Source organism: Melospiza georgiana, chromosome 13 (assembly GCF_028018845.1).
Source record: "Melospiza georgiana isolate bMelGeo1 chromosome 13, bMelGeo1.pri, whole genome shotgun sequence".
In the NCBI taxonomy this organism is placed as follows: domain Eukaryota; kingdom Metazoa; phylum Chordata; class Aves; order Passeriformes; family Passerellidae; genus Melospiza; species Melospiza georgiana.
Window position 1 is genome coordinate 7973085 of NC_080442.1, and position 26346 is coordinate 7999430.

The window sequence follows — 26346 nt, forward strand, 5'->3', positions numbered from 1 at the left end:
TTGCCCTTCCCCTTCCTCCCAGGCACGGGTCATGTGCCTCTGAAGGAAGTTTGTGAAATCTTTGTTCCAATCAGATATTAATTTGTACTTTTATACTCCCTTAACTCTTTCATGGGGCTTATCTTTGGATTACCTTGGCATTTCACTGAGAATCAGAAACACATTTCTGAAGGAAATCATCTGATGCATTTGTTGTGTTTTAATTCACATAGTGGAGCCATTTTCTAGCACATGAACTGGATTTCTTCTCAAAGGAAAGCTAAGTTAAATGATGTGCTCCAACCACTAATCCACCTTTGTTTGGAGGGATAGAGTAGAACTGCTCCAAAGTAAAGCCCACAGGACAGGCAGTAGTGGGAACACTGGCTCCTCAGTGCAAGCTGCCTTGTTCTGCAGGTCTTCTGCTGTGTCATGATGTTTACTAGGCAAAGTTAGTTTGCCTTGGCCTTAAAGAATCATTAGAGGCAAATCAGAAGCAATTTGTCCATGAGAGAGAAATGGTTTAGTGCAGTTTTCTTTTTCCTTCTGTGAAAATGTTTGTTTGAAGTCAAGTCCGTGTCACAGACAACAGCAAGTGCATGTGGTACTTTAACCAGCTGTTAGCGAAGGAGCAAGAAGTTTTAAACAGCAGCAGATAGCATGTGACCATATCTTAAATCTCTTTGCATGTGACTTCTAAAAATGATTTATGCAGTATTTATCTTTGTGGCTGAAAATGCAACTTAATTTAGGAATAGTGAGCTGAAAGTCAAGGTTGTGGGTCACATCCAATCTGTAGGCAGTTCTCTGCCCTGTAGAGGTGAGACAGGATGGCTCTAGGAGTCACTCTCTCATGAAGAGGGGCAAGATAAATCCTGCTGCAGTGAACAGTCTTCTGATAAGTAAGGTGTGAGATAGTGAATGACCCCTTTTGTGGCAGGGCCTTGTATAGGTATGTGATGTATTTGAAACAGATTGCAAGAGACCTGCACAGACACAGCAAGAGACTCTTGGCCACTCATTGGGTCTTGCATGTTAAGTAAGAAGTACTTAAAATTCTGAAGTGATGGTATCAGTATCCTGGGCAGTAACACAGATTTAGCCACTGTAGCACCATGCTGTGGGGAGCACTATGTACAGAAGGCAATAGCTACAGATCCACAGTGGAACATCCTGACCACAACAGTGAAGAAACAAGCAATGTACTTTAGAAACCAAGGTGCCAGAAACTTTTCTTAACAAAGACATAGGTGTTCTGAGCACTGAGATTTCTGATATGTAAGAAAGTTTATTTTTTGTCTCCTGCAGAATCCCATATTTTGAAACCAGTGCAGCAAATGGGAATAATGTAAGCAAAGCCATTGAAACTCTGCTTGACCTCATAATGAAGCGCATGGAACGATGTGTGGATAAATCCTGGATCCCTGAAGGGGTGGTGCGCTCCAATGGGCACAGCTCTACAGAACAACTGAATGAGGAGCAAGAAAAAGGCAGATGTGGCTGTTAGCCCAGTTACACATAACTTTCATGTGTATGATACAGTACAGTTGCAGCTTACCTGTTTAACTTTGGGACAAATTGCTTTGTGTAGTTATTTAATCAGCTCTATTAATTCTTGGTAAAAATTTTTGTTTGCTTTCTCTCAAACAATGTTGATCTCCACTTGTAAGGTATGCATTTTATTAGCTTTGGGACAGAGGTTTAATTTGGTTTAGCACTGGATGTTCCTCTAATTCTCTGCTTGGGAGGAAAGGGGAAGAAAGGAATTTTCATTACCAAATTCAGAAACATGTCTCTGTGGGCAGCCAGAAAGGGTAGGCTTGAGTTGAAGGGTTTGCAGTTGCCCTTGGCAGTCTCCATTAACTACACAGAGTAGGCATTTAGATTAGATATTGTGACAGCTCTTGGTGTCCCCTAACAACGCGATAATCAACTTGCTTCTTGGTTTTAAACAGAAACATTTAATCATTTCACCATTTAATAACAATCTTAAAGAGCACATCCTGTGTTTTCCACAACAGTCTGAGAGTAGATTATCCTTGCTCTCCTAATCCATCAGTTTTCAGTGATGAAAACCAAAGGGAAGCACTTCAGTACAGAATAAAAAGCTCCAGAGAAGCACAGGGGTGTGCGCACAGAGCACTTGGGGCATGTCATGTAATTGAACATGTAAACTACAACTGTACTATGAAATATATCCAATGCAGCCTATGAGATCTCCTGACATCATTTGAATTTCTAGAACATGCATGTATGTAAATTTACAAGTAAATGGCATAACTGTGCATCTGTTACGTTTCTTTCATATTGCTACTCATGTTTTAACAAGAATGTAGGGCAGCCTAGATGTCAGGAAAATTTCATCAGAGTTGGTGCTTTGCACTGAATTTGTTTTACCAAACACAGATTGAGAATGTTTCTTCAAATTTAGATTGAGAAACGAATGATTATTGTCTTCTGGTGAGATGCAGCTAAGATACTAGTCCTGTAGATCAGTATTTCTATGAATTTATAATGCTCATTTTATTCTGCCAACCTTTGTGTCCTGAACATCTTGGTTATCATATAGTAATTTATGGCTTGTTCATTTCCTTTAGATTGTATTTTAAAAAGAATGTAGTTGTTTTTCTCTCTCCCCAGCTATGGATCACATAAATGTAATTTTTGGTTTCAGTGGATCATGTTACTCTAACTATTTTTATTTATTCACATGACCTAGGAAACAATCAGTATTTTTTGGGCTTTTGCCCAGACTGATATATAAGATGTGCCTACCAAACTGTTTTCTACCCTGGCAGAGGTTGTATAATTGTAAGGTATTGCCAATTAAAGTCATAACATGCCAAATTGAGTCTTGTTACAGACCTTCCAGAGCAACTTGTTTACAGAACTCCAAAGCTATTGCTTCTTTAGAAATTATGTATTTATTTATTTAAATATTCTAACTACTGCAATTTCAGGCAAGTATTGATACCAGTTACAAACATGAATTGCAGCATTACAAAATTTTTGAAGGAAGGACCAAAAATGTTTCTAGAATAGGCTCTAAGGAAAAATATTTGATGTAGCTTCTGGTTATATTAATTAATACAAGAGTAAGTGTTTAAACTAGGGTCTTAAAATATTTTACACAGTAATGCATTGTTCTTTAACAAACACAATGTGTAAATATTAGATTTTTATCACAGCCTACACAGAATATTTTAAAAGTGCAATATAATTCGACTGCTCTGGGGCTAGGACAGAGGTAAAAGAAATTTATATGAGTATAGGGTTTTGGTTTTTTCTACTCCACTTCTAAAATGCTTGTAGACCGGAGTTACTGTAGTTTAATTCAGAGTGCCTTTTGAAGTTACCATCATGTTTCTGACCAGTAGAGTAAGAAACTCTAGTGTAAGACACAATACATTTCAATGTACTTCAGTGTCTGAATTTCTTTTAATGTAACTCTTTGGTTTTCAGAGGGTTGCAGTGGAACTTTGTCATGCATTAACTTAAAATGGGAGTTTTTGTGCTTATAGCTCCATCCGGTTCCTGAAAACTTTAAGGATTATTGCAACCAGCTATTGAGCTAAGTGACTACTGAAATAGTGTAAAAATATTTCCTTTTGAATACTTATGTTTAAATTGGATATTAAATATTAAATACTGAAACTGTCATATTTGTGTCATGCCTATTATTTGTAACTATTTGCAAAGAGGATCTACATAAAATTGCTTTGATGTCAGCCTTTGAAATGTGCCATAAGATTTATCTGTTTGAGTTATTGTGTGACAAAACTTTTGTTCCCTTTTAAACTTTCATGAGAAATCACAGTAAATGTTCTTGACAGTAAATTACACTGCTCTTACTAGACTAGTACTGGTTTTAAGAAACAAAGAAACAAGAATTCTTAGATGATGTGAAACTGTTATTTCAAGAAAAGTTGTTTCCATTCAGTGTCAGATGTATCTGTAATTGAACAAAATTTTGGAAAGTGTTTCCATTAAGATGGATTGTCCCAGGATTTCTTATAATAATATAAAATAGTTAAACATTCCTGACATGAACTTTGCCAGCACTGTTGAACTGAGCTGTAACATTTCCTGTTGTCTCAGTTTAATGTCAGTCTGTGTCCTGTGCTGTCCATGTGCGTTGTGAGGATTCTTTGTTCAGATGTGTCCAAGGTCTGTGCTGTGGTTGAGATACTTGGTGACCCTCTCTTCCACTGAGCAAACCAGTCAGACAGGAGCCTGGTGAATGCTGGGTGATGCCAGGAGGGGCCCAGACCCAGAGAGGACAATGGAGACATCAGTTCTGTGCTCATGAGACGTTCAGAATGCTGCTCATCTGAGCATGTCTTGTGCTTGGAGCAAAGGGAATCAAGCAATACATTTTGTCAACTTCATTGCTTCTACAAAGGTAAGGAGCCTGATTTTTCAGAGTAACTGCTTCCATCAAGAGCAGTGTCTATTACCAGGTAGGTTATAATGTGCTGCTGCTATTCAGAGGTTCCTTGACAGGCAAGAGAATGAGCTGAACTAAACCTCATTCATTTTAAAAAGGGCAAGTGTCAAATGTCACTGGGTATTCCCCCTGGGCTGCAATAACCCTATGTAGTAGTGCTAGCTGGAAAAAACACATTTTTCAGATAAGGGGATGAGCATCCTGGTCCAAAGCAGGCTGACCAAAACAAAAGTGTGCTGCTGTGGCAGATAAGGCCAGCTGCATCCAGGGCTGCACTGGTAAAAGGAAGGTGGCAGGTTGGGAAAATCAGTCTTTCCTTATCTTCAGTAATTGTAAGATTGACTGGAGTTCTGTGCCCTCTTTGGGACACCTCAGTAGAAGAAAGGCATTGACACATGGAGTGGGTCCACCAGATGCTATGAAGATCAGAAGGCTGGAGCACAAGGGGTAGGAAGAGACAGAACAGAGTTTGCTTAGCTTTAAGCTAAGGGAGACCTTTCTGCTATCTTGAATTCTAATGGGTGGAGCCAGACCCCACTCAGAGGGCACAGGGATAGGAAAGAGGCAAGAGAGAAATGTTCTCTAGAAAATTAAGATTAAATAGTAGGAAAAGATTGCCACCATACAAGTGGTCAGAAATTGGAACAGGAGCTCAGGAAGGTTATGGAGTCTGTCCTTGAAGACACTAAAAACTAAACTGGATGTGACCTTGAGCCTGGTATTAATTTGTTCTGCTTTGAGCAGGGCTTTGCTCTAGATGACCCCCAGAAGTGTCTTCTACCCAATATGATCATAAGTCTCTGAAACTGATCCTACAAGTGCATTTGCCTGACAGTTGTTTATTCTTTCACATGACTGTATGACAGTTCTTTTACTTCTATTAGGAAACTTCTACAAGTATGTAAATACTTGCAGATCAGAGTTTTGCTATGAGTTTAAGGTAGTGCTTTGAGATGTTTGGTAAAACAGTTCTTGCTGTAGTAATCTGTGTCAAAAACAAATGAGCCACTTGGCTTGCTGCAAAATCTATTCTTCCAGTGAGGCTGTTTTTCACCTGGATACCAAATTCTGTCTGCGAATAACTATTAATGCAGTAGAAGTACTTATTTGTTTTCTATAATTAATCTGGATTCTGTCACCAGCAACCTTCAACCTATATTGCCTTTTAGTCAAGGACAAGCACTTCACATCTACAGCATAATGGCTTGTAGAGGAGATTAGTGCTTTGATGTGAAAAAAAGAGCTGGGAGTGATAATTTAATGGTAAATGCTTGTATTATCACTCTGCACTCACATCCTGTCTGCTGGATGTATTGGTGACAGTCTGTAATTCAATGTGTTTAAACTGTAGAAGCCACCAAACACTTCACCCACGCAATGCTCTGCCAGGAAAAGTGAAATAAATACAGCCCACAGGGAAAAAAATGGCATAGGCAGGAAACTCAAAGTAATCAAACTGAAAAAGGAGAACAGCCTGGGACCTAAGCAAACTTGTTTACTATTTGTTTGTTTCCTGTAGCTGTAAACTTGTCTTCATAGCTTCCCTGATAAAACTGGATTGTGTGTGTGTCTTTAGCGTCTCCTCGCCCGGGTTGCCATCCTCAGTCCCACCTCAGAGCCCTCCCAGCCACTGACAGCCTGGCCACTGCTGTGCTCCAGCCCTGCTCCCTGCAGCAGACGGGGCTGAAAGACTGGAGACAGCCTCTGTGCTGATAAGGTGACTCCACTGTGCTAAAGCAAGTTTTTTTTCTTCCTCTGATATTTCTTAATACAGCACCAAGCTGACTGCCTTTCTTTTGTTGTTCTAGAAAGCAAAAACTGCTTTAGAAGCACATGCAATTCAATACATGGATTTTTCACCAGATACTCTGGGAGTTAATTTCTTTTAAATGGAGAGGCAGGAATTGTGGTGGTAAAGACTTATGTGGTGAGGAGGATTTCAGACTCAGAGCTGGGACAGCATCCTACAATTGAAGAATAGACAGAAGACCTCCAATTCCAACCAATTTGGATGGTACAGGGCCTAGTATTTAGGTCCTTTCACAATAAACAGGTAACTCTAGGAGAGGGAACCAGAGTAACAGGTACCTATCTATATGGTATGCAGAACCATTGGTTTTAGGACTTCAAATTTTGCTTATATTTTGGATTTTACAGATAAGAAAACAGCACAGAAATTGTTGTCTGAATTTTACAGTAAATTAACTCTAGATTTAAAAATCTACGTTTAACTCCCTTTCTTTTCCTTGGGTGACTCTGTCTATCCTTATGTCCGTATCGGTTCGTTAATTTCTCGCCCTCGGAACACAAATTTTCCTCTATAAACAGAAGCCAGGGCCCCGTGCCGTGTGTGCCGGCGGCGGGGCCGGCAGGGGGCGCTGCGGCGGCGCTGCGGGAGCCGGGCCCGCCCCTCCCCGCCGCCTCCGGTCAGCTGGGCCGCGCTTCCGCCCGCGCCGCCGCCGCTGCCGCCTCTGCCGCCGCCATGCGTATCGAGAAGTGCTACTTCTGCTCGGGGCCTATCTACCCGGGGCACGGCGTCATGTTCGTGCGCAACGACTGCAAGGTACCGCCCGACCGGCACCGGCACCGCCCTCCCCGCGGTGCTCGCGGCCGCTCCCTGCGCCGGCCCGGCCTGTGCGGGCGGGCCCCGGCGGGGCTCGGTGTCACCGGCCGCGCCTCACGCGGGGCGCTCACAGCCGGAGCCCCTGTGTCGGCACCGGCCCTGCCGGGGTACGCGCGCACCGTCCGCATGTGTGGGCGGGCGGGAGCCCGAGGTGAGCGCGGCTGGTCACAGCACGGTGCTGAGAACACCGAGGCTGTCGGTTCGATCCATGTACGGGCCATTTGCTTAAGAGCTGGACTCAGTAATCCTCTTGTCTGTGGGTCCGTTTCAACTCTGACTATTCTGTCAATCTGAGAAATTCGTGTCTTAGTGAAGCTTGCGCACATCGCTTCCCTCCCGGGCCCGGGCTCAGGAGGGATCGCGGGCTGAGTCGCAGCGCCGGGGCCGGGCTGGGAGCGCACCGCGGCCGCGAGGGGCGCTCTAAAAACATCGCTTGTGAACAGAGCGTCTGTGAAACGGGAAAGCACCGTGGCAGGTGTGCCTGAGGCGAAGTGAAAAAACGTAGTAGAAGAGTGTAAAAAAAAAAAAAAAAGCTATTCGAAGATGATTGCCGTAATGAAAAGTTTCATATTTTCTATTACATTTTTTAGAATTTCTATTAAATTTTATATTTTAGAACTTGTATTATTTTTAATTTAATTTTTGATTTCTAAATTTAATTTAGTTTTAATTTAATTTTTAATTTCTATTTAATTTTAATTTCTATTAAACTTTAGAATTTAGAATATCTATTACATTTTTTTAGAATTGACTATTAGATGGGAAGGAGGATATGGCTGTAAAAAAAATAAGGTTTTCAAAACCTCGTGAATAACGTGTAATTCTGACCATTTTTAAGTGAACAGTCTGGTATTATGTAGAATATGTAGAAAAAAAGGGAGAAAGAAAAAGGTCCATTAAAAGGTTTTGTCATATGCTTTAACAGCTTTCAGTAGTTTCAGTCCAGGACTTAACTAATGTGCTTAGGACTCCTGCAGGGTAATCTTTGGGGCTTAAGGCTGCATCCCAGAAAATAGACATTTTTGTGTGTGTGTTGCATTCATTATGAGAGGTGTGAGGATTTTTTGTTGTTCTCAGGATGGTACTGTATCTAAGAAGTGCTGGCAGCTGTAGAAAATTGTTTATTCATACTACAGGTTTGGCTTTATGGTTATTTTTGCAGATGATAATTCTCAAAACTCAGGTGTATTTTATGTATAATCAGCTTAATTGTAAGTACTTGTGCTTAACCCTGGCAGCTGTGAAATTGACTTTATAATGAAAAAAAACAGTATTAGTGCTTGAAATCGTTTTTGTTAATTGCTGTATTTTCTATAAAATTACTGGCATTTGGAACCTGAATATAATTTGTGATGAGCAGTATGGTTAGAGTGTTTGATATCACACTTGCAGTGGCGCACGGATAACATGATTTAACTAAGATTTTTCTTCTTTTTCACCCACTTTTTAAAAGATATTTAGATTCTGCAAATCAAAATGCCACAGAAACTTTAAAAAGAAGCGAAATCCCAGAAAGATGAGATGGACTAAAGCATTCCGTAAAGCAGCTGGCAAAGAGCTGACAGTGGTAAGAAGCTGAACTGTTTCCCACTTTACATCAGCACACTGAAATGGCTCTTCCTGGGGCTGGGTTCTTTAAAGTGTTGTCATTTAATGACAGGAGCTGGGGACAAGAGGGATTGTGGAAGAGACTGGGAGAGTTTCTTGAGAGTGAGCTGTTCATTCAGCTTGATTAAAATCTGGACCTTCCACCTTTGGGATGGAAGCCCGTGTATCAGGTGTCTGTCTGGGAACACGTGGTGGCTCCCGAGTCCAAGGCATTTTTTCCCACCAATAAATCCTCTAGTCTGTATGTATACCATTGGTAGTTGTGTTTCTGCACAAATAATCTGAGTTACCAGGTACCTGAGGAAGTCTCTCTATGCAGACCCTTAAAATACTTACCTGTGAAGCCTCTTTTAAGCTTACAATGTGTAGAAAAAGTCTTTGCATAGAAAGGAATGTTTGAAAAACAGCATGAGACCTCAAATGCAATTTCAAAACAAAGTTGCTTCAGTAGTAAAAGCGTTAAACATTAATATTTGGTGGGACAGTCCTTAAATAATTCAAGAATTATTGTGACTTAATTACCTATTTTTTTACAGAATAATAAAAATTTAGTAAGCATTTTGATACAGTGATTTCCTGCCTTTTATGGATCTTTCAAGGGAAATAATGTGGTTTTATTTTTTAATATGACTGAAAAGCCATGGTTAATTAACATCTTCAGTAATTGTGTTTCTTGCTTTTGAATTGTTTCTGTCTATGTTGAATTACATTTTTGAAAATAACTGAATTAAAAATTACTTTATTCGTGTCTAAATAGGTGACAATATGTTCCAATTTTGAGATACATAATGTATTTTAAGAATAAAGCCAATATATTGACTTAGTGCTGTGTAACTCAGCTTTACCACGACAAAAAACAACCTTTGGGCTGGGAGAAGTCCTCAGATAAAACTGATATAAAGCTAAGTGTGCCTGGCAAAAAAATGATCAGGGAACTGTTTTTCATCTTCAGCTCATGGGAATGAGGGAACATGGTTAGGGGGATAGCAGCTGTCCCAAGTGCCAGAGGTATCGACTGAAATATTTCACAATTTCAAATTAGACTGTTTCAGTATTCTTAAAATGAAATGGTGGTTGGGGTATTTTTTAAAAACCATTTCAAAATTACAAGCTGTAGAGTAGAACTTATTTGTCCTGCAATAAATGCTTTCAAATCTACCGGTTTTCAATTTCGCCTTCCACCTATCTAATCTGCTGTGTATTTCCTATTGCACATGGGTTTTCTCTGTTCCTTTAGTCTTGCTAAATAGAAAATAGCTGAGGGTGGTGATGTGGTAAATAGTTCTCTTCAGACAAATCACTGTGGCTCCTGACACTTTGAGGTCAAACATTTGACTCAATTTCCTTCTCATGTTTCTCTCTAATGATCGTTCAAGTCTAGGAACTGAGCTTCTGAAAGGGGGAAAAGAATCCCATAAAATATTCAGTTCTGTGAGTGACTGCTACAGTATGAATGTATTGATCTAAAAAAGCTTCTGCATAAGTCTGTATTTACTTTTTCTTGATACAGGATAATTCATTTGAATTTGAAAAACGTAGGAACAAACCAGTGAAATACCAGAGAGAGTTGTGGAACAAGACTGGTGAGTCATTATAGGAAAAAGCCAAAAAAATCATTTTTTACTTATGATTGTGCTTTCAAAAGACTTTTTAGAGTATTGACAGCTTGTAGTGATTGTGCTTGAAATTACTGAAATCATGACCAAATTCTGAGTGTGTGGAGGAGGTTTGAGTTGTAAACAGGTGTGGAGTTTCACTTGATGTTTTTTTCTGGAAACTGGTTTGAAAATGAGGACCAGAAGTCCTTTATTTTGTCTTCAAAACCCCTAAGTGATTTTCCAGCTTTTTGAGAGGCTCCCAATGTAATCCTTTTACATGATGCAGTTGTTTCTGTGTTTGTGCTCATGCCACTTCAGTTTGCTTCATAGAATCAATTGCCATAAAATAGGAGAACTGCTTATATTCATGTGAATGAATGCCACAAAGGAGAAACTGGTAACTGGCATCTTTTTTCAAGTTGAGTCTTTTGCAGTGATGGTTAACTATAGACATTATGTGTAGGCACAAAAGTGGAAGCATAAATAAGTTGTAAAACACAAGTTATCAGGGTTGCTACACAGAATGTTCCCTTGTCCTGCTCTTGGGAGAAGGAATAGTTTCCTCTACATAGTGTAAGAATTGCCTCTGGTGTTTAGGTATTATGGGAGCTGCTTTACAAAAATAGCATGGATTTTCTGCTGCAGGGATTTAAGCACATTTAAAACAACTTCTGCTTTATTTCAGTGGATGCAATGAAGAGAGTGGAGGAAATAAAGCAAAAACGCCAAGCCAGATTTATTATGAACAGGTGAGAATTATCTGTGTGATGGGAACCCCTTGCCCTGTGTGTGTTAGACAACCTTTCCAGAAATGGGATGATCCAGTTTTAAAGAGTAATCTGCTTTGTATGTACACAGTCATCCAAGTGATGGGGTAAAATACACAGGGTGTGCTCTACCCTGTGTTATTGGCTGTCCAAGGAAATGCAGCTTTTGGACACTCAAGGATAACTGCTGTAATGTAGTACTTGTTTGTATGCAGGGTCTTAAATTTTAACCAAATTCTGATAGGAGTTGGTACAGTGCTGCATTTTTTGTGGCTTTGTATCCAGTATTTTCTTGGTTTTCAAATACTTTTTACCTTTTTTTCCTCATAATCATAGTTATTTACAGCCTGTACATACCTTTAGTGAGAGATACCATGCATTAAAATGAAAACCTGCATGTCCTCTTTGAAGGTGATTAAATCTAATTTTCCCCTTTCCCAGATTAAAGAAGAGCAAAGAGTTGCAGAAGGCAGAAGACATCAAAGAAGTCAAACAGAATATCCACCTTCTTCGTGCTCCCCATGCAGGTAAGAACTTGATTTACTGGTTTGCCTACACAGTTTTAGGATGAGTGACTCATTCTACAGATCAATAATCCTGTACATTTGTCTTACAATTAATTTGTCTGTTGAATATGAGTAATAGTTCTTGCCAGTAAATGTAAGTAGTGTCTTAGTTCTAAATCAAATTTACCTTTTTATTTGTCTAGTCTTGCATTCATCCCATCTAGTCCTTTCTCTTCATTATTTTGAGTGTTTTAAATTGCATTCAATACTTGGTGCTGCATGAACTGCATCTTTGTTATCCAATGCATTTATTTAAATGTTCCCTTTGACTTGGTTAGTTGAACTCAACAGATTCTACACTGAATGATATAAAACACATCAGTTCAACTTTGCTGCTTGAATCAGTCGGTTGTGTAGAACTTACATGAAAATACTGTTCCTTCAGTGAAGTCACATTTAAAATAAATTATTTACTTTTAAAATACACTTAATGAAGTACAGTAATGAAGACAAGTTAAAAACATTTCCATTAGCTCTTGTTTTATAAGGATTACCAGTGATTTTATTTCTTCATTATGAGATATTAATTAGAAGTCTGTTCTATGGTTTTTCTTAGATTTTTTTATTTTTGTCAGGTTATATTCACACTTTGGTTTAAGTTTAATGTGTCATGTCATGTACCCCTGGCTTTTTTTTTTTTTGAGGGAAGGAAAAAGATCTGAATTCAAAATTATAAATTAAAGTGATTATCTCTGTGTTTGTCTTTGCTTTTACTAAAAGAATGATGCACAGCACTGTTTGGTCCATCTGTTGGTCCAACATCAGCTGCCTTCCTGGTATTCTGCAATTCTGACTGGGCAGGGAGCAGAGTCAAATTTAAGTCTTGGGTTTTTCTTTTTCCATGTTTTCATTTTTGGTCATCTTATTGAGAGTTAGCATTCTTGCTGAACAACACAGCATTCAGGAGGGCTTTAAATGTTTATTTAAAAACTAGTGGGAGAAGGCCATTGATCTGTAATAAGTAATGAATTTTTGTAGTCCTTTACAAGGTTCTGCCAGGTATTGGCAGCTGTATCAGTTTGTCATAGCAGATGAAAACACAGGTTTGACTGCATTTTAGATTTTGCACAACAACAGCATCAGCTTTTCTGCTGAAACAAGTTTAAGAGATGGTGGAGGTTAGCAGTAAATACCTTTGAGCTTGATGGATTTGCTCATAAACATCTCTTCAAGCAATATATTTAGGCTGTTTCACCTGGAATATATGTGTATATTGTTCAAAGAAAAACAGTTATTTGGGTTTAGAGAAACATGTTGAACTTGATTTGTTCTTTTTGTAGGTACACCAAAACAGCTGGAGGACAAAATGGTGCAGAAGCTACAAGAGGATGTGCCTATGGAAGAAGACTCTTAAAGAGCTTTTATTTGCTATTTATATTCTCTTCAGGAACCTTAACAGTTCCTTACTGCCTCACCTGACATCATTCTGAAATGTGGTTACAGTTCATGAAAAGTATATTTTAATGAATACTGGTCATTTACAATTTGAATTATTTTTAAAATGAAAAATAATAGGATGGATACTAGTTTGGGCAATACTTACAATTCTGCAATTTGAGAAAACCTTGTCAGCAGGATGGAGAATGAGGCTTTACTGTTTGAGACACCATGTGCTCCTTGGAAAGTTACGCTTTTTCTGGGTAACTTTTCCAAGCTCATGCAAATAATTAAATAATAAAAGATGCTGGCCCTGAGCTTTTTAAACTTGGTCTCTTTTTCTTCCATAGTGGATAAAAATCTATTTTAATGATTACAATGTGGGGGAGGATATATTAATTTTCATCAGTCCAGTGTGGTCCAGAATTATTTCCAGTCTTGTCTTGGGATAAATTTTTCAGTGTGAAGAATATACTGTTTGTTTTATCTCCTTTCTACGTCAGCCACCCCAGGATTCCATTGCAGTTGACACCTGGCAAAGCTAACACTGATGCAGGACTTAGATTTGGAAAATAGTAGTGGTGATATCCCCTAGCTTGGAGTTGGCCCTGCTATCATCCTCACCCACCAAAATTCAAATCTAATGTCCAATCAGGCAGATGGAAATGCTCAATAAGTCACACTAGAGACTGTTTTTACCTGACTTTACCTGCTTGCAGCACCTGGTGAGAGGGTGCCCTTGTGATTTTGTTTTTAAATTTAATTGCTGTGGTGTCCTGTTCTCTTGTCTGTCAACTGGAGCACAAGGTGAGAGGGGAAGAGCTGCAGCTGAACAACATGGGGCTGGTGATCATTCTGCACATCTCCGCACAACCCACTGCATGCAGAAACCTTCATGGGGAGCTGCTGAGCTGCAGAGGAATGGTGGTTTTCTTTTAGGAGGCTCGCTCTCCAACCACATTTCTAATAGAAATTGTTATTATTCAAGACATTTTGGTGAAAATCTATTTTCTTTGCTTGCTTAAGATAAAAATTTCTTTAGATTTTGCATTTTGTTTACAAGACTTAAAGAGGAAATGTCCAGCTGAGCAGTATCCCGGTGGTCATGGATAAATCCTGCCAAGCAGGAGGAAGGAAATACATTCCCCTTTCCACCTGAGCAGCTCTGGATCAGACAGTGGCTTGCCAGAGGAGCTTGGGGATAGGCAAGCAGAGAGCCCTTATCTGTCTCCTGTGTGTGTGCCCAGTCCCTGGGGAGGCAGGAGCTGCCTCTGCTCCCTCAGAGCAGGCTGGAGAGGGAGAAAGGGCATTTTATGAGCAGCACATTGTTATTCAGAAGAGATCCTGGTTTAGTGTCATACATCCAAATCACTGGTTCTGTCTGTGCAGAGATCCAGTAGGAGCAGAGCACAGGGCGCCTATGAGAACAGACTTACAAGACAAATGATGATGATGGTGTATGAATATTTAATCAGAAGAATTATTTATGAATAACTGGTAGTGCTAAGTTCCATTATACTGTCTGTCTGCTTGGCATTTACCAGGTCTAACAAACGATTGCTGTTCTGTGTTTGTACCTTATGCAGTCAGGAGCCTTTCTTCAAAACAAACTGATAGGCTCGATCACAACAAATGTGATAGTCAAAACCAATTTTTAACAATGCTTTTTAGTTTCAGTTGCTGTCATCTTTTCTTACAAAACAAAACCAGATGTATAGTTGTTTTCTTTCTTTTTTCAGACTACACAAGTTGGAAATGTGTATTTTAATAGTGATTTAGTAAGCGTCTTTTTCTCCTATTTCATCTTTTCCACAATCTCTTAGTGATTTTGAGTTAAACGCTGTTTTTTCTTTGAGGGGGCGGTCAGCCTCATGCTAACACGTTTGGGCTGCTCCCTCAGTTGTGCCCAGGGCCTGAGCAGGGGTCCTATCCTTGCCCTGAGTCCCCGGAGTGCCCCTCACGTCCCTCACCAAGTCCCCCTGTGGTCTCGGTGTGTGACTGTCCCTGTCTTTGTCCCTGTCCCAGCCCGGCTGCTCGGGCAGGTGTGTGGGGAGCCATCACTGCTGCGGAGCCGCGGCCCGCCCCGAGCGTGGGCTCTGTGGGGTGCCGAGCTCCTGAGGGAGGAGTGCGGTGCCATTCCTGCCCTTTGAGATAGATGTGCGGTGCCATTCCTGCCCGGTGAGCTGTGCTTCGGCCGTGGCCCCACAGACGGCGGAGGAGCCGCGATGGGGCGGCCCGGGCCGGCCCCCGGCCCCACAGACGGCGGAGGAGCCGCGATGGGGCGGCCCGGGCCGGCCCCGGCAGGCGGGCAGGGTGCGGCTGAGCCAAAGCCCTCACGGCTGCCCCTCAACAGCCCCGCTACCTCACTGCCTGCAAGCCTGGCCTTTTCCACATCTTCATGCAGAGTAAGACCTGGATTTTTTTTTTTCTGCTTTTTCTTTGCTTTTGGTGAGAGGCTGGGTTTTTGCCACTTTTTCTTTGCCTTTGGTGAGGGGTTGGGTTTGCAATCAGTCCTCACTTTGGATGTCTGTGGAGGTTTTCTGCTCCAAGTTTGATCCTGAGGGAGTGGCCAAAAGAATGGCGGGTGATGGTGGGGCTTTGGTTTTGCTTCTCTGTTTGGCTTTTAGGAAAAAAATGCAAATTCTTTCGTTCAGGCTTCACTTTCAGTCTTTCCATGTACTAATACAGTGTAGAAAAAAGTAAAATACAGCTTTGTGTATAATCAAACTGTGCTGAGCTGATGCAGACTTTCTTCATAGGAAATTGGGCTTTCCCATAGTTCTGAGGTTTTTTAGTTAGAGGTTTTCCTGAGATACTCTTGCTCCAGAGTAACAGCACGGTGGAGCCCAGTACATGTCTGTGTGTGCCACAAAGAACCTTAAATCAGTTCTTGTGTTGACGTGGTCATAGGTGTCCATGGCTGGAAAAGCAATAGACAGCTGCTAATAGGTCCAAAGGCTTATATCCCAGGGGATATTTCAACCTCCAGGCTGTTCAATTCCTCAATTACTGTTCTGGCCTCAAAAATTCAATCTCCTTTACCAGCCTAACTTATTTATGGGTTGCACTGAATTGTGACCAGAGAGAGCAGAAAGCTGAAATAAATCAAGCACTGAAAAAATTGTTTAAGCTTGTCTGTCTATTGATGACTGTCTGTCTATTTTTAGATCTCAATTTAAAGAGACCATATGGAGAGAAATTTATTTTGTTTTATTCATGTTGAACAAGCAGCATTACTTGAGATTGGTTAGGAACAGGGAGGAATAAGGATTTGTGGAGGTAGCTGTGTTGGAAGACATTCTTTGCTGGTTTTGGGTTTGTTTGTGTATTATTCTCCTCCCTCTTCCTCCTATTCTTCTATTTTACATATTATATTTTGTTTGGTGAAGCCACTCTTGCTTCTTGAACAGCAGATTTTCACCTTTAAAAAGTACTTGGATAACATTATGTCTTACACATATGTATGGCAGTAAAGGTATATTCTGAATAAGGGGGGATGTCAGCTCTAGCCCGACAAACTGTGAGATTTATTAGTGACATTGTTTCAGTGTGGGGAACAGACATCTGAATGGAAATATATGTGTTATTTATAGGGTAACAATACTGTGCATCCACAAATTATCTCTGGGAATCAAGGCAGACACTCTGCATAACTGAAAAAAATCTTGTTTGCAGGTTTTTGAGCTGTTTTCTGTAGGCTCTGCTCTGCACTAAACTTGCAAATTAAGAGAATTACTTTGGTAATCAACTTGACTGAAGTGATTCTGAGTGGAGAATGTGAAAGATTTCTTATTACTTGATAAAATGAGAAGATGCCAGAGATTCTCCCTTGTGTTGAGGTGAGGTTGGTTACAGTATCTCTGTTTACACAAGCTCCTGCAGAAGGAAGTGTTTTCATTCAGCTCGCTGCAGAAATTGACACTGCAGAAATTGACTCTGCAGAGCTGCTTGGGATGAGCAGTGAAATAACCACATGCTTTTCTCTCATTTCCTGCTGTTCCCAGTGCTGGGCAAATTGAGATTGCAGTTCGAATCCCTGTGTTTCCCAGCGTTTTGTACTCCCTGACACAAAACCTGGGGACACAGTGGTACAGGCCACACAGTTTAGCTTGAAACATAAAGGTGGCAGACCTGAACCCAGCATTCTTCAGGCCTGCCTGTATAGACAGCTTTTCCTTCTAACAAGCCAAACAAACTGTTGGTGGGTTTGGAGTCAGGAAGAAGCAGCCAGGCTGCTCCCCCAGGCTGCTCCTGCCCCCTCTGTTTAGTTAGTTGTGCTGGGCACTGCTGGAAAGTCATTCAAGGTTAATTTCATTAGCTGTACCCAGCTTCTGGGGATCTCTGTGGAAAATATATTTTTTTTAACTAGAAGATACAGATATCATAATGTGATCTTTATTTGTGGGTGATATTTAGAAAGAAACAGTATTTAACCTTGAGCTAGGAATGCATTTAGAATGTTCTATGCACAAAGCATACTTTAATCCACATTTCTTTAGGGCAAGGACTTGCTACTGCTTGGGATGCCTCATATAGATTATCCCCAGGATATCTGGGGAATACTGGGATGCTGCATTTAAAGAACTTTTGCCTTTTCTCCATGGATGGTATTAATCTGGGAGAAGATTGTGTGCCAGGTTTTGTCACTGACGCTGTCAGAAGCTGTGATACAAAGGTGACAGGAGGCATTCTTCACTATTCACAGCTGCTGTAGATTCAATTGTTTCGAAGAGGGAGGAGATGGCTTTCTGAAAATTGCTTTCACTGGCTCTTGAAGAATTTCTACAGCAGATATGCAGAATTCAGGTTCTGCTTGAAAAGATCCAGCTGTGAACACAGGAGGCATTCTCAGGTCAAACTAAAGGTGGTTAGCAGGATAAAGACCTGTAGTTCTCTAGTAACAAATTTATCTGCTTCCTGTGTTGATAGAAAAAGGAATTAACAATATTACAAGCTTTTCTAGTGGTCACTATGGTCTGCACACAGTTCAGTTTATTTTCTTATTGTATCATATATAATGATCTACTTGAACCTGGTGACATGAGGAGCAGGTACTCTCCCAGGTTCCTAAGGAAATGCCAACTTCTGTTAAACTACTTCTGCCAGACTGTGTAGATTTTTTGGCAGTCATTTAAATCTGTTTCATTACCTGAGTTTCATCTGCTTGTCCAAAGTCAATAGCTTTAATAGTTGTTGATTTTTCAGGACCATCCTGTTAATTCCAGTTCTAGTAATATTTAAAGCCTTTAGACAGAAAACAGAGGAACTTTAATGCTGGTTTGTGTACAAAGTCCATTTAAACTTGTAGTACCTATGATGGCCAGTATAGCAGAGCTTTCAGAGAGGAATCAGAAAGCATCATCTGAGTGCTCTTTTCCATGGTTTATTTTCCTAAACTCAGTCAGTAATTTAGGGATTTCTTTGGAAATTTCTGGTGAACCAGTCTTTTATGACTGTATCAAGTCTAGATTTGAACCCCTTTATACTTTCTCAGTGATCCTGTGATAAAGACGTCACACTTCTGATTATTGTGAGAAAGAACTTCTTTGTGATTTGCACTTTACACTGTTGGGTTTTCTGTTGTTCTGGTATTGTGGGAAGCTGAATTACTAATTCTCTTTGCAGTGTTGTGAACCCCTAGTTACCTCTTTTCTAAACCAAAGAGTCCTGATCTCTTACCCTGTTCTGTAGGAAGGCCTCTGAGCATCTTTGCTGCTCCTTATGTCTGTTCTTGTCTGGTTTGTGGGATAAAACGATGACAAATTCCTGCAGTATTCAGTATATAGATGGGTGTACCCTTTATGTCTGCGCTGTTTCTCCTTTGTTCTTTGTTTCTTTTTTTGTAACTGTGGTTTTCAATATCCCCAGCTTTTTCCTGCATGCTTTGTAGAAAGAAAATAACCTTCACTGTTCACATTTGTTTAGATTTAGAATTTGCCAGTTCATTCTCTGTGTTTTCTCTTTCAAAATCTTTAGTGAGCAGACAAGTCCATGACTACCTGAATGCATCATGATTAGGACTGTGCTTTTAAGAGAAGTGAGATAGACAGCATTATAAAAAAGATAAACACAAAAAATAAAACAAATAAACCTGCAGGAATTAAATTCTGTCAAAACAGATCTCAACAGATGGGCATCAGCTGCTCTTAGCAAGCAGAGAAAATCACCTTGAGTGTTCTTCATTCTTGAGAACTGTGACTTGGAAGAGAGTGGTGCCATTGTCTTAAATGTTTAAACACAGTTGATTGTAGATGCAGGGAAGTGTGTGCTGGTACAGAGTTTTATGAATCATTTACCTTTGTAGGAGTACATTCTGACATCCTAAATGCAAGGTGCCATTTCCCTTCCCACACATTACATGCAATAGCTAAGTGGTGAGTAGACAGCTACAAGTCAGCAGAGCTGAGTTTTATTCCTGGCTCTGTTTCCCTTGGTAATTCTACTCAAGTTGTTCAGCTTTTCTGAGTCCCCTCTGAAATGCTCTACCTGAATCACGAGGAGGATGTTCTGTCTCTTCCAACTTTTCCATGCATGGTAAGGCACTGAAGTGAGACTTACTGCAGCAATTAATGTTATCTTAGATTTCTATGGGACATTTTTAATGTAATTTTAATCTTACTTTCCCAGCTCTGAAACAAACAGAGTTCCTTTCAAATGGAGTTTCTTTCATTCATCCTTTCCATCACTTTTTTTGCATAGGTTTTTGTCACTGACTAAGGCCTGTAGGGCCAGGTTCAGTCATGAGACAATATTCTGGTAGCTCTGGCAGTCAGAGGGAATTGTTTATGTGTGTGCCCAGTAGAAATCAGTATGATACCAGTCTGACTTGGTGCCATTCAGTAGTGACTGACTCAGTTTGTCTGACCCCAAACACCTGACTGGGAATAAAGCGGCTCCATGCAAATAAGAAGTTGTCTGTTGTTTTACCAGGAGATTGCCAAGGGTGTTGGACATCTTACTTATTTCTGCTTCTTCTGCTGAAGTTAAATAGCTGGTAATTCTTTAGTTCTTAAATCTAGTACACTTTGTAGCTGTGATTTTTCCCTGAAGCCATGTTTCAGAAACTCTCTCTGCTTATGTAATTTGGAAATCCTAACAGAGCAGTTTAAGTCTAGCAAGCAACCAAATTTAGCACTGGAAACTTTATATTTTTTATCACTAGGGACAGAAGACAAAAGAGCTGAAATGTTCCCAAGCTATTCACTGAGGATATAGCACAGATACTTTGTGATTCCAGGCTTGCAGATTTTATGATTTGTAGGATGAAACATAATCTGGTATTTTAAAATGTAAATTAAAACTTTTTTCTTTAGCCCTCAAGCTTATGAAGAATGTATCTCAGCCAAGTATAAATGCCTGAAAGAAGTAATGTCTCATTTGGTCTGCAGACAAGCAAAACAGGTAAGAAGACTTTCACTATTCTAAACCCGTTTTTAATTCTGAAACTTGAGTTTATCAAAATCGGAACTGTCAACTCTTCACCTTGTTGATCACAGTACGGTTAGGGTTAGAGTTTTTAAACCAGAACAGCCAGAGCTCCAGGCACACTGCAACTGCAAAAGGCATCCCAAGGGGAACACAAAACTGCCACAACATGCCTTCTCCCACAGCTTTTCCTTGGAACTGTCTTGTGGCCCAGAATGGCTGGCTGGCTCCTGAAATTCCGCATTGCGCAGGATGCCTCCCAGACCCAGGCTGGCACTAGTGCCAACTTGGGCTGGTTTGACAGTGCCAAGTGGCTCCTGCAATCTGCCATCAGGAACCTGGACTGGTGAGTTTTGTTTGCCAGGGAAAAGGTCTGGTGTTGGTGTGTGGGGGCCTGTGGCCCGTAGTGGCTATTGGAAAATCACTCTTACTGTCTGACAACCCTGAAGGTTTTGATATTCATTTGTTGCTGATCAAAACCATTTTTTTGCATATTGAAAATTCAGAGGAAGAACAATTCGGCATTGAAATAAAAATATATGGTGTGCAATTCTATCTCACATATTTTCATTAAAAATTCTTAAAATCCCTCATTTTCTTACTTGTTTTAATGGAAGAAGTCTCTGTTAATTGGTGTCAGAATACACTGGAAAATTATGAGGGAGAATAAAACCCTTGGCTGAAATCAGATTGGTATGACCTGTGTTTTAGAAACTTTATTTGCTTGAGCCATTGCAGCATGAAAGAAACTAGTATCTTTCTTGAAAACTTGATGATGAGATCCCAGATAATCAGTAACCTGGGGCATACTCCTACAGATGGAGGAAGTGCAGTCAGAAAAGCTTTCCTTGGATGATAAAAACTTGAAATGAGTCTCAGCATCCAGTCATTAGCATTCAGAGCCCCATCCAGTCACAGAAATGTCTTTTTGCTCTTTCCCCCTCAGAGCTATATTTACTAGGAGATAAGAATGTGATACAGAAGACAGAACCTGAAGGTGTAAAGTGTGCTGTGATTCAGCTGCCTGGCAAAAGGTCTCACTTTGGCAGTCCCCAGACTGGTCTTGTGAATTATTCCTCAGGGAGGGAGATTTCTTTCCAGAACTGTCCTCCTTTGGTGTGACCATCTGCCTCTATATAGTCATTTGGGCAAAAATAGATATTACAAACAGAAAATTGCTCTGCTGCCAGATTAGCTGCAGAATACACACTGATGCTTTACTCACTCAGGGGATTTAGTGCCTGGGCTCTTTGCTGGGGATAAAACACTGTATCATATTTTCCCTTCCTGTCGGTGTTGGATTAAAAACTAAATCCTGCTCATTTTACTTTCAGAAGTAGTCCCAAAGGATTTTGGTAGGATTAATTGCATGTGAAAAGCAAGTAGGATTTGGCATTCTGTGTACATTGAAAATTAAACAGAGGTAAACATTATCAAAAGTTTTTACTTACTGATGTTATTTCAGCTTGTTTTATGATCTGAATATTTTCTGCTGAATACTTCAAGATGCTCATGGAACTTCAGAAAAGTCATATCTCTGAAAGGAAGAGGGAAGAAATCTCATTGAAGACTTGAAATGGCTACTCAAGTCCTTCTCCCTCCCTGAAGTTAGGCACGTATGTAGGTTGTTGAACTTGGGACTTAACAAGGAGATGTACTCTTTTTTTTTCAATCACATGGACTTTTTTTTTTTTTCTGTAGCTTTTTCTCTATAATATTCTAAGTCTCCTGCTGGGAAGAGGATGCAAAACACCTTTATGATACATTGGGAATAATGCCCTGACAAATCCTTTTGTTTTATGGATTTAGAGTTTGCAGCACAAATTTTAGTTCTGTGGGTAGTGTGGGTAGATGTAGGGATGAAGAGCTCCAGAAAGTAAAAGTCAATACCTGATAAACTTGGAAAGTTACAGCATAAGCTGTTCCACATTTTTTTTTGTGGTTAGGGAGTGGAAGAAGTTCTATCAAAACAGACCTAAACAATTTTTTAACCCTCTAATATTTTGTAATCTGCTTTGTCTGGGTTTTCTGTGAGATTATTTCCCCTGCCCCATTCTTTGACCTTTTTGATGTTACCCCAATTTGTAGTTAAGGGTTGATTTTTAAATGTTGTGTGGAATCTGTCTCAATTGCTTGCTCTCATGCAGTTTAACTGAGTTTACACTACTCTAGAAGGACCTTTTGGGGAGGATTGTCTTTCCTAGGGAAGGAATGGAGGGAGTCTGGGTGTCCAGGTGCCCTGGGAGCACACGTGGGCAGGGAGATCATTTAAAAGACAATGTAATTTACCCAAATCCTGCCAAGTGCATGGCCCTAAATAGGGATGCCATCAGTTTTCAGAAACAAATTTCAAGATCCAGAAGATCAGCAGTAATCTTGGATGGAGCCAGTGGGCCTGTGTGAAAGGGTGGGGAGGAAATGCTATTTGGTACCTTTAGCTGCAGGGTTTCTGTGTAATGTTCTGGTTCCTTGTTGCTGTTATTCCTCTGTTTTAAAATTAAGGCTAAATGTTTTACATGGGTAACATCCAGTCTGTCTTGAATGAGTTGTGCCTTGGTCTAGAAAGAAGCAAACTGCATTTGAGGCCATCCCTCATTCAAGGGAGACTTTGTCTGCAACAGCTTTTGTGCAAGTTGTGTAACAGCTTGAGCAGCAGCTTTCAATACATGAGAAGTTTCCCTTGGACATTCTGCTGCCCTGCAGCTCTTTGCTCCATCCATCACCACTGTCCTCCACAGTTTCTCCAGCAGGTCCCTCCAGACCTGCCCTCTGTCTCTCTGCATGGTGGAGTGTGATCCTTGCCTAGTCTGTAGGTGTTGCTGTGATAAACACTCTTGGGAAGGAGTAACATGGGATCAATGCTTCAGCTGCATTTTGAAAGGTCCCTATAAAATGAGTTGAAGTGAAATTCAAGTCCATGGTTCTTGGCCTGAATCTTTTGTTCTAAGGAAACATACCGAGTTCCTGAATAAACTAAAGTGACCTAAAATGACATAATGTGGCTGTCCCTTGGTACGAGGGTACAGTCCTCTACTTGTCTGTCTCTGCATTTGCCATCTTTTTCAGTTACCTCATGTATAGCCCAGAAGGAGCATAGGTAATAAATCCTATGTGATAACTTACTGCATCATCTGGGGTGATTCAGTGTCACTCAGATGGTGACAGACAGCAGAGCAAGCGCCAGAGCTGGATGTGAAATAATCACTGTGGTACTCTTTGTCTCCAGTTCCAGGCAGAGAGGAGAGCTGAGAAACACAGGTTTAAATGCTGAAATACATAATGCATTTTTGGTGTTTTCTATGGGAATCTCCCACGTTGTGTTCAGGTACTTGTCCATCATGTGGTATATCAGTTGGTTATCAAAAAGTTCAAGAACCAAAGGCATAATTTCACGTAGGTTGATATGAAGGAGGCATGGTGTTTGTGATATGCTGGTAATTTAAACACTTTTGAGTTAACAAACTCCTAAAAGGGGAAGAAATCTTGATATAGTTTCTCAAATTATTTTTTGAGCTTTTCTTTTGAATTATCTTGATTTGATCTCAGAAATTCCCTAGTCTTTTGTTTCAGCCTGTCTTCTCTGGATATGGACAGTGATAGATGATTCAATTACTTAATCCTTTCATGCATGCTTTCACTTTCAGCAAAGCAGCAAGGTGCAAAATCAGAGTGTGTTTAAGACAGTTTTAGTCCTCATTTGTAGTCATGCTACATTACCTCTACAAGAAACAGCTGATTGTATGTGAAGCATAACTACTTGAATGAAATCTATCTACTACATCTTCTAATTCTCAGTGCTTGGTGTGTTGTATGCAGAGCTATTTAGTGATTAATATTGCTTTGCAATTAGCAGGGAAATGGGAAACGTGAAGAGGTCCTACAGGAACTGCAACATTCTGGAGAAGTAAGCCTGTTATTTCATCCTTCAACAAAGGACATCCATTCCCCGCTATATAAGGGTACATTTAATTTATTTTTTCAGCTATGCCTTATGGATTCCACAATTTTCCATTGAGTTTGTTACCAAATCTGCACTGCTCTGATCTTGTGGCATCACATTTAGATTTTGAACTGCGTCATTGTCTTGCCATCTGTCAAAGCCCTGTGTCTGCTAAGCACTATCCTGAGAGAGGGCCAGTTGCTGGCCAAGTCAGAGAAGGTGACAGATTTTTAATTTTGCAGACAGGATGGGAGTGGTGGGGGACTGAGCAGTGAGTGGTGATTGCTCAGACAGTGGTTGTGTCTCTCAAGCAGCCTGCTAACAGCCCTGTAGTCCTACCAGGGTTGGCTCAGGCAGTGCACAGGGAATGGCTCTTTGGGGATGAGCTGAGGGAAGTGGGCTCCTCGGGGGGAAGCTGTGACTGATGAATGCCTGGTGGGTCAGAAGTCAGAAGCTGTAGCTCCTTGTTTGATACCTGAGAAGGCCCATATGAATAACTCCTTCCTGTATTTTCCATTGATTGTATTCAGAATAGGCCACTTAGGAACTGGTGATGAAGCGATTAGGAGTACACAACCCCTGCCTCTTAGATGCACACCATCTTCAGACCATTTTGCACCAGCAGGTTGCTGGGTGCTCCCTTGGCCAGTCTCCACATGTGGATTTCCATTTCATCAAAAGAGACAGCAGGGAAGAGCCTCAGCAGCTCAAAGCAGGTCTGATGTTTGGTCGGGTCAAAAATCCCCCAAACTTTAATTGGAACTTGTTCTGCTTTATTCTTTCCATGCCTTGATGAGAGCACTTGGAAGGAAAAAGGGATTAGAAACTTCTGTAACAGCCCTAAAGAGCAGAGCCTTGCAGGGATTGTGACTGTGTAATTAAAAGCCAGTCTGGGGATGGACTATGAGGGTTTATTGTTCCCCTAGAACTACTTGGGCAGATAGGGCATAGAACGGATTTATTTAGGATATAAGAAAAAGGGGATGCCATCTCTAGGCAACAAGGCTGCCTGCAAGCTGTCACATGAGTCTGGGTCCTCTGAGAATACTGCTAGCACTGCAGGGCCTGAGGGCTGGGACAAGAGCAGAAGCTGTATACTGTAGGAATGTGATACATCCCCACCAGCATGTGTGGAGGGCTGGGGAAGAGGAATTGTTCTGATTCTGCCTTTCGAAGCATAACTATGACTCAGTTGGGGCACATTACAGGAAGAGATTAGATTTATGGGCTGGAGCCTTTCATAAGTCCTAAGCTCTCCTGGCTAATGCTTTGAATTTCAGTACTGGCTCCTCTTACTGGAGTGTTTTTAATCTTTTGCTAAAGAACTTGTACTTTTATGTGATACAATGGAAAGAAATGACAAGAAAGCCTGAATTTTTGTTTTCCTATCATCTCTGCCATTCTGCCACCTTGGGACTGAATGAAGCTGTAAATTAATTTCTTCACTGCCTGGGCTGTGGGATGGCTGCAGGTGCTCTCTGCCTACCTGGTGGGTGCTGCCTGTCCTGGGAGGAGGGAGAAGCCTGGTTTCTCACACACTGAACCACCTGCTGGAGCTCTGGGGATAGGAGGGCCACAAAGCTCTGCATTTCTGCATTGTGGGACTTGCTGTGCACCCACTCCAAAATGTTCAGCCCCAGCAGTTTTTGCCAAGAATGCTGTTGACTTGCTGATTAATGCATTAACTGGTTAAAATAAGGGAAATAGAAGGTAAGTTGTTGACTTGAGTTCCCCTCTGTTGTGTGCCTCATTAGACTGCACTAATCCATGTTATGACTTCTGAGATTTTCTCATCTGTTGATGTAAATATAGTCAATGAAATAAAATCCTTATGGAAATTTAATTTGCTGAGTCATCAGATATCTCATCTTGCTTGATTATAGCCTTGTAGTCAGAGCCAGGCTTAATGTGCTTTAAATTCCTGCCTTGTTACTGACTTGTTTAGCATGGAGCTGAGGGCATTTTCACAATGTTACAGAGATTGGAATTTACTTTCTAATTCTCAGAGAAAGAACT

The 26346-nt window shown here is 40.7% G+C and overlaps 2 protein-coding genes across 5 annotated transcripts in view; both read left to right on the forward strand.

Annotated features, from left to right (window-relative positions):
• The window catches only part of RAB27A (RAB27A, member RAS oncogene family), a 32237-nt gene extending 28598 nt beyond the window's left edge, over positions 1-3639 (forward strand). For all 4 annotated transcript variants that reach the window (XM_058033670.1, XM_058033668.1, XM_058033667.1 and 1 more), the window contains one exon: positions 1288-3639. In XM_058033670.1, coding sequence (XP_057889653.1) covers positions 1288-1486 — 199 coding nt within the window. In that variant the 3' untranslated portion in view covers positions 1487-3639. The remainder of the gene's footprint in view (positions 1-1287) is intronic.
• A 3218-nt stretch (positions 3640-6857) lies between these two features.
• On the forward strand, positions 6858-13280 carry RSL24D1 (ribosomal L24 domain containing 1). The gene is made up of 6 exons (XM_058033293.1): positions 6858-6989; positions 8503-8616; positions 10168-10240; positions 10941-11004; positions 11464-11549; positions 12869-13280. The coding sequence occupies exons 1-6, from the start codon at positions 6909-6911 to the stop codon at positions 12940-12942; spliced, it is 492 nt and encodes a 163-aa protein (XP_057889276.1). The 5' UTR covers positions 6858-6908; the 3' UTR covers positions 12943-13280.
• The last annotated feature ends 13066 nt before the right edge of the window (positions 13281-26346 follow it).

Bases quoted from the DNA above. Each gene is read 5' to 3' on its own strand.
- RSL24D1 (XM_058033293.1), top strand. From the start codon at position 6,909: ATGCGTATCGAGAAGTGCTACTTCTGCTCGGGGCCTATCTACCCGGGG. The intron at 6,990-8,502 runs GTACCGCCCGAC...ACTTTTTAAAAG, and splicing joins TCGTGCGCAACGACTGCAAG to ATATTTAGATTCTGCAAATC. The intron at 11,005-11,463 runs GTGAGAATTATC...CCCCTTTCCCAG, and splicing joins GCCAGATTTATTATGAACAG to ATTAAAGAAGAGCAAAGAGT.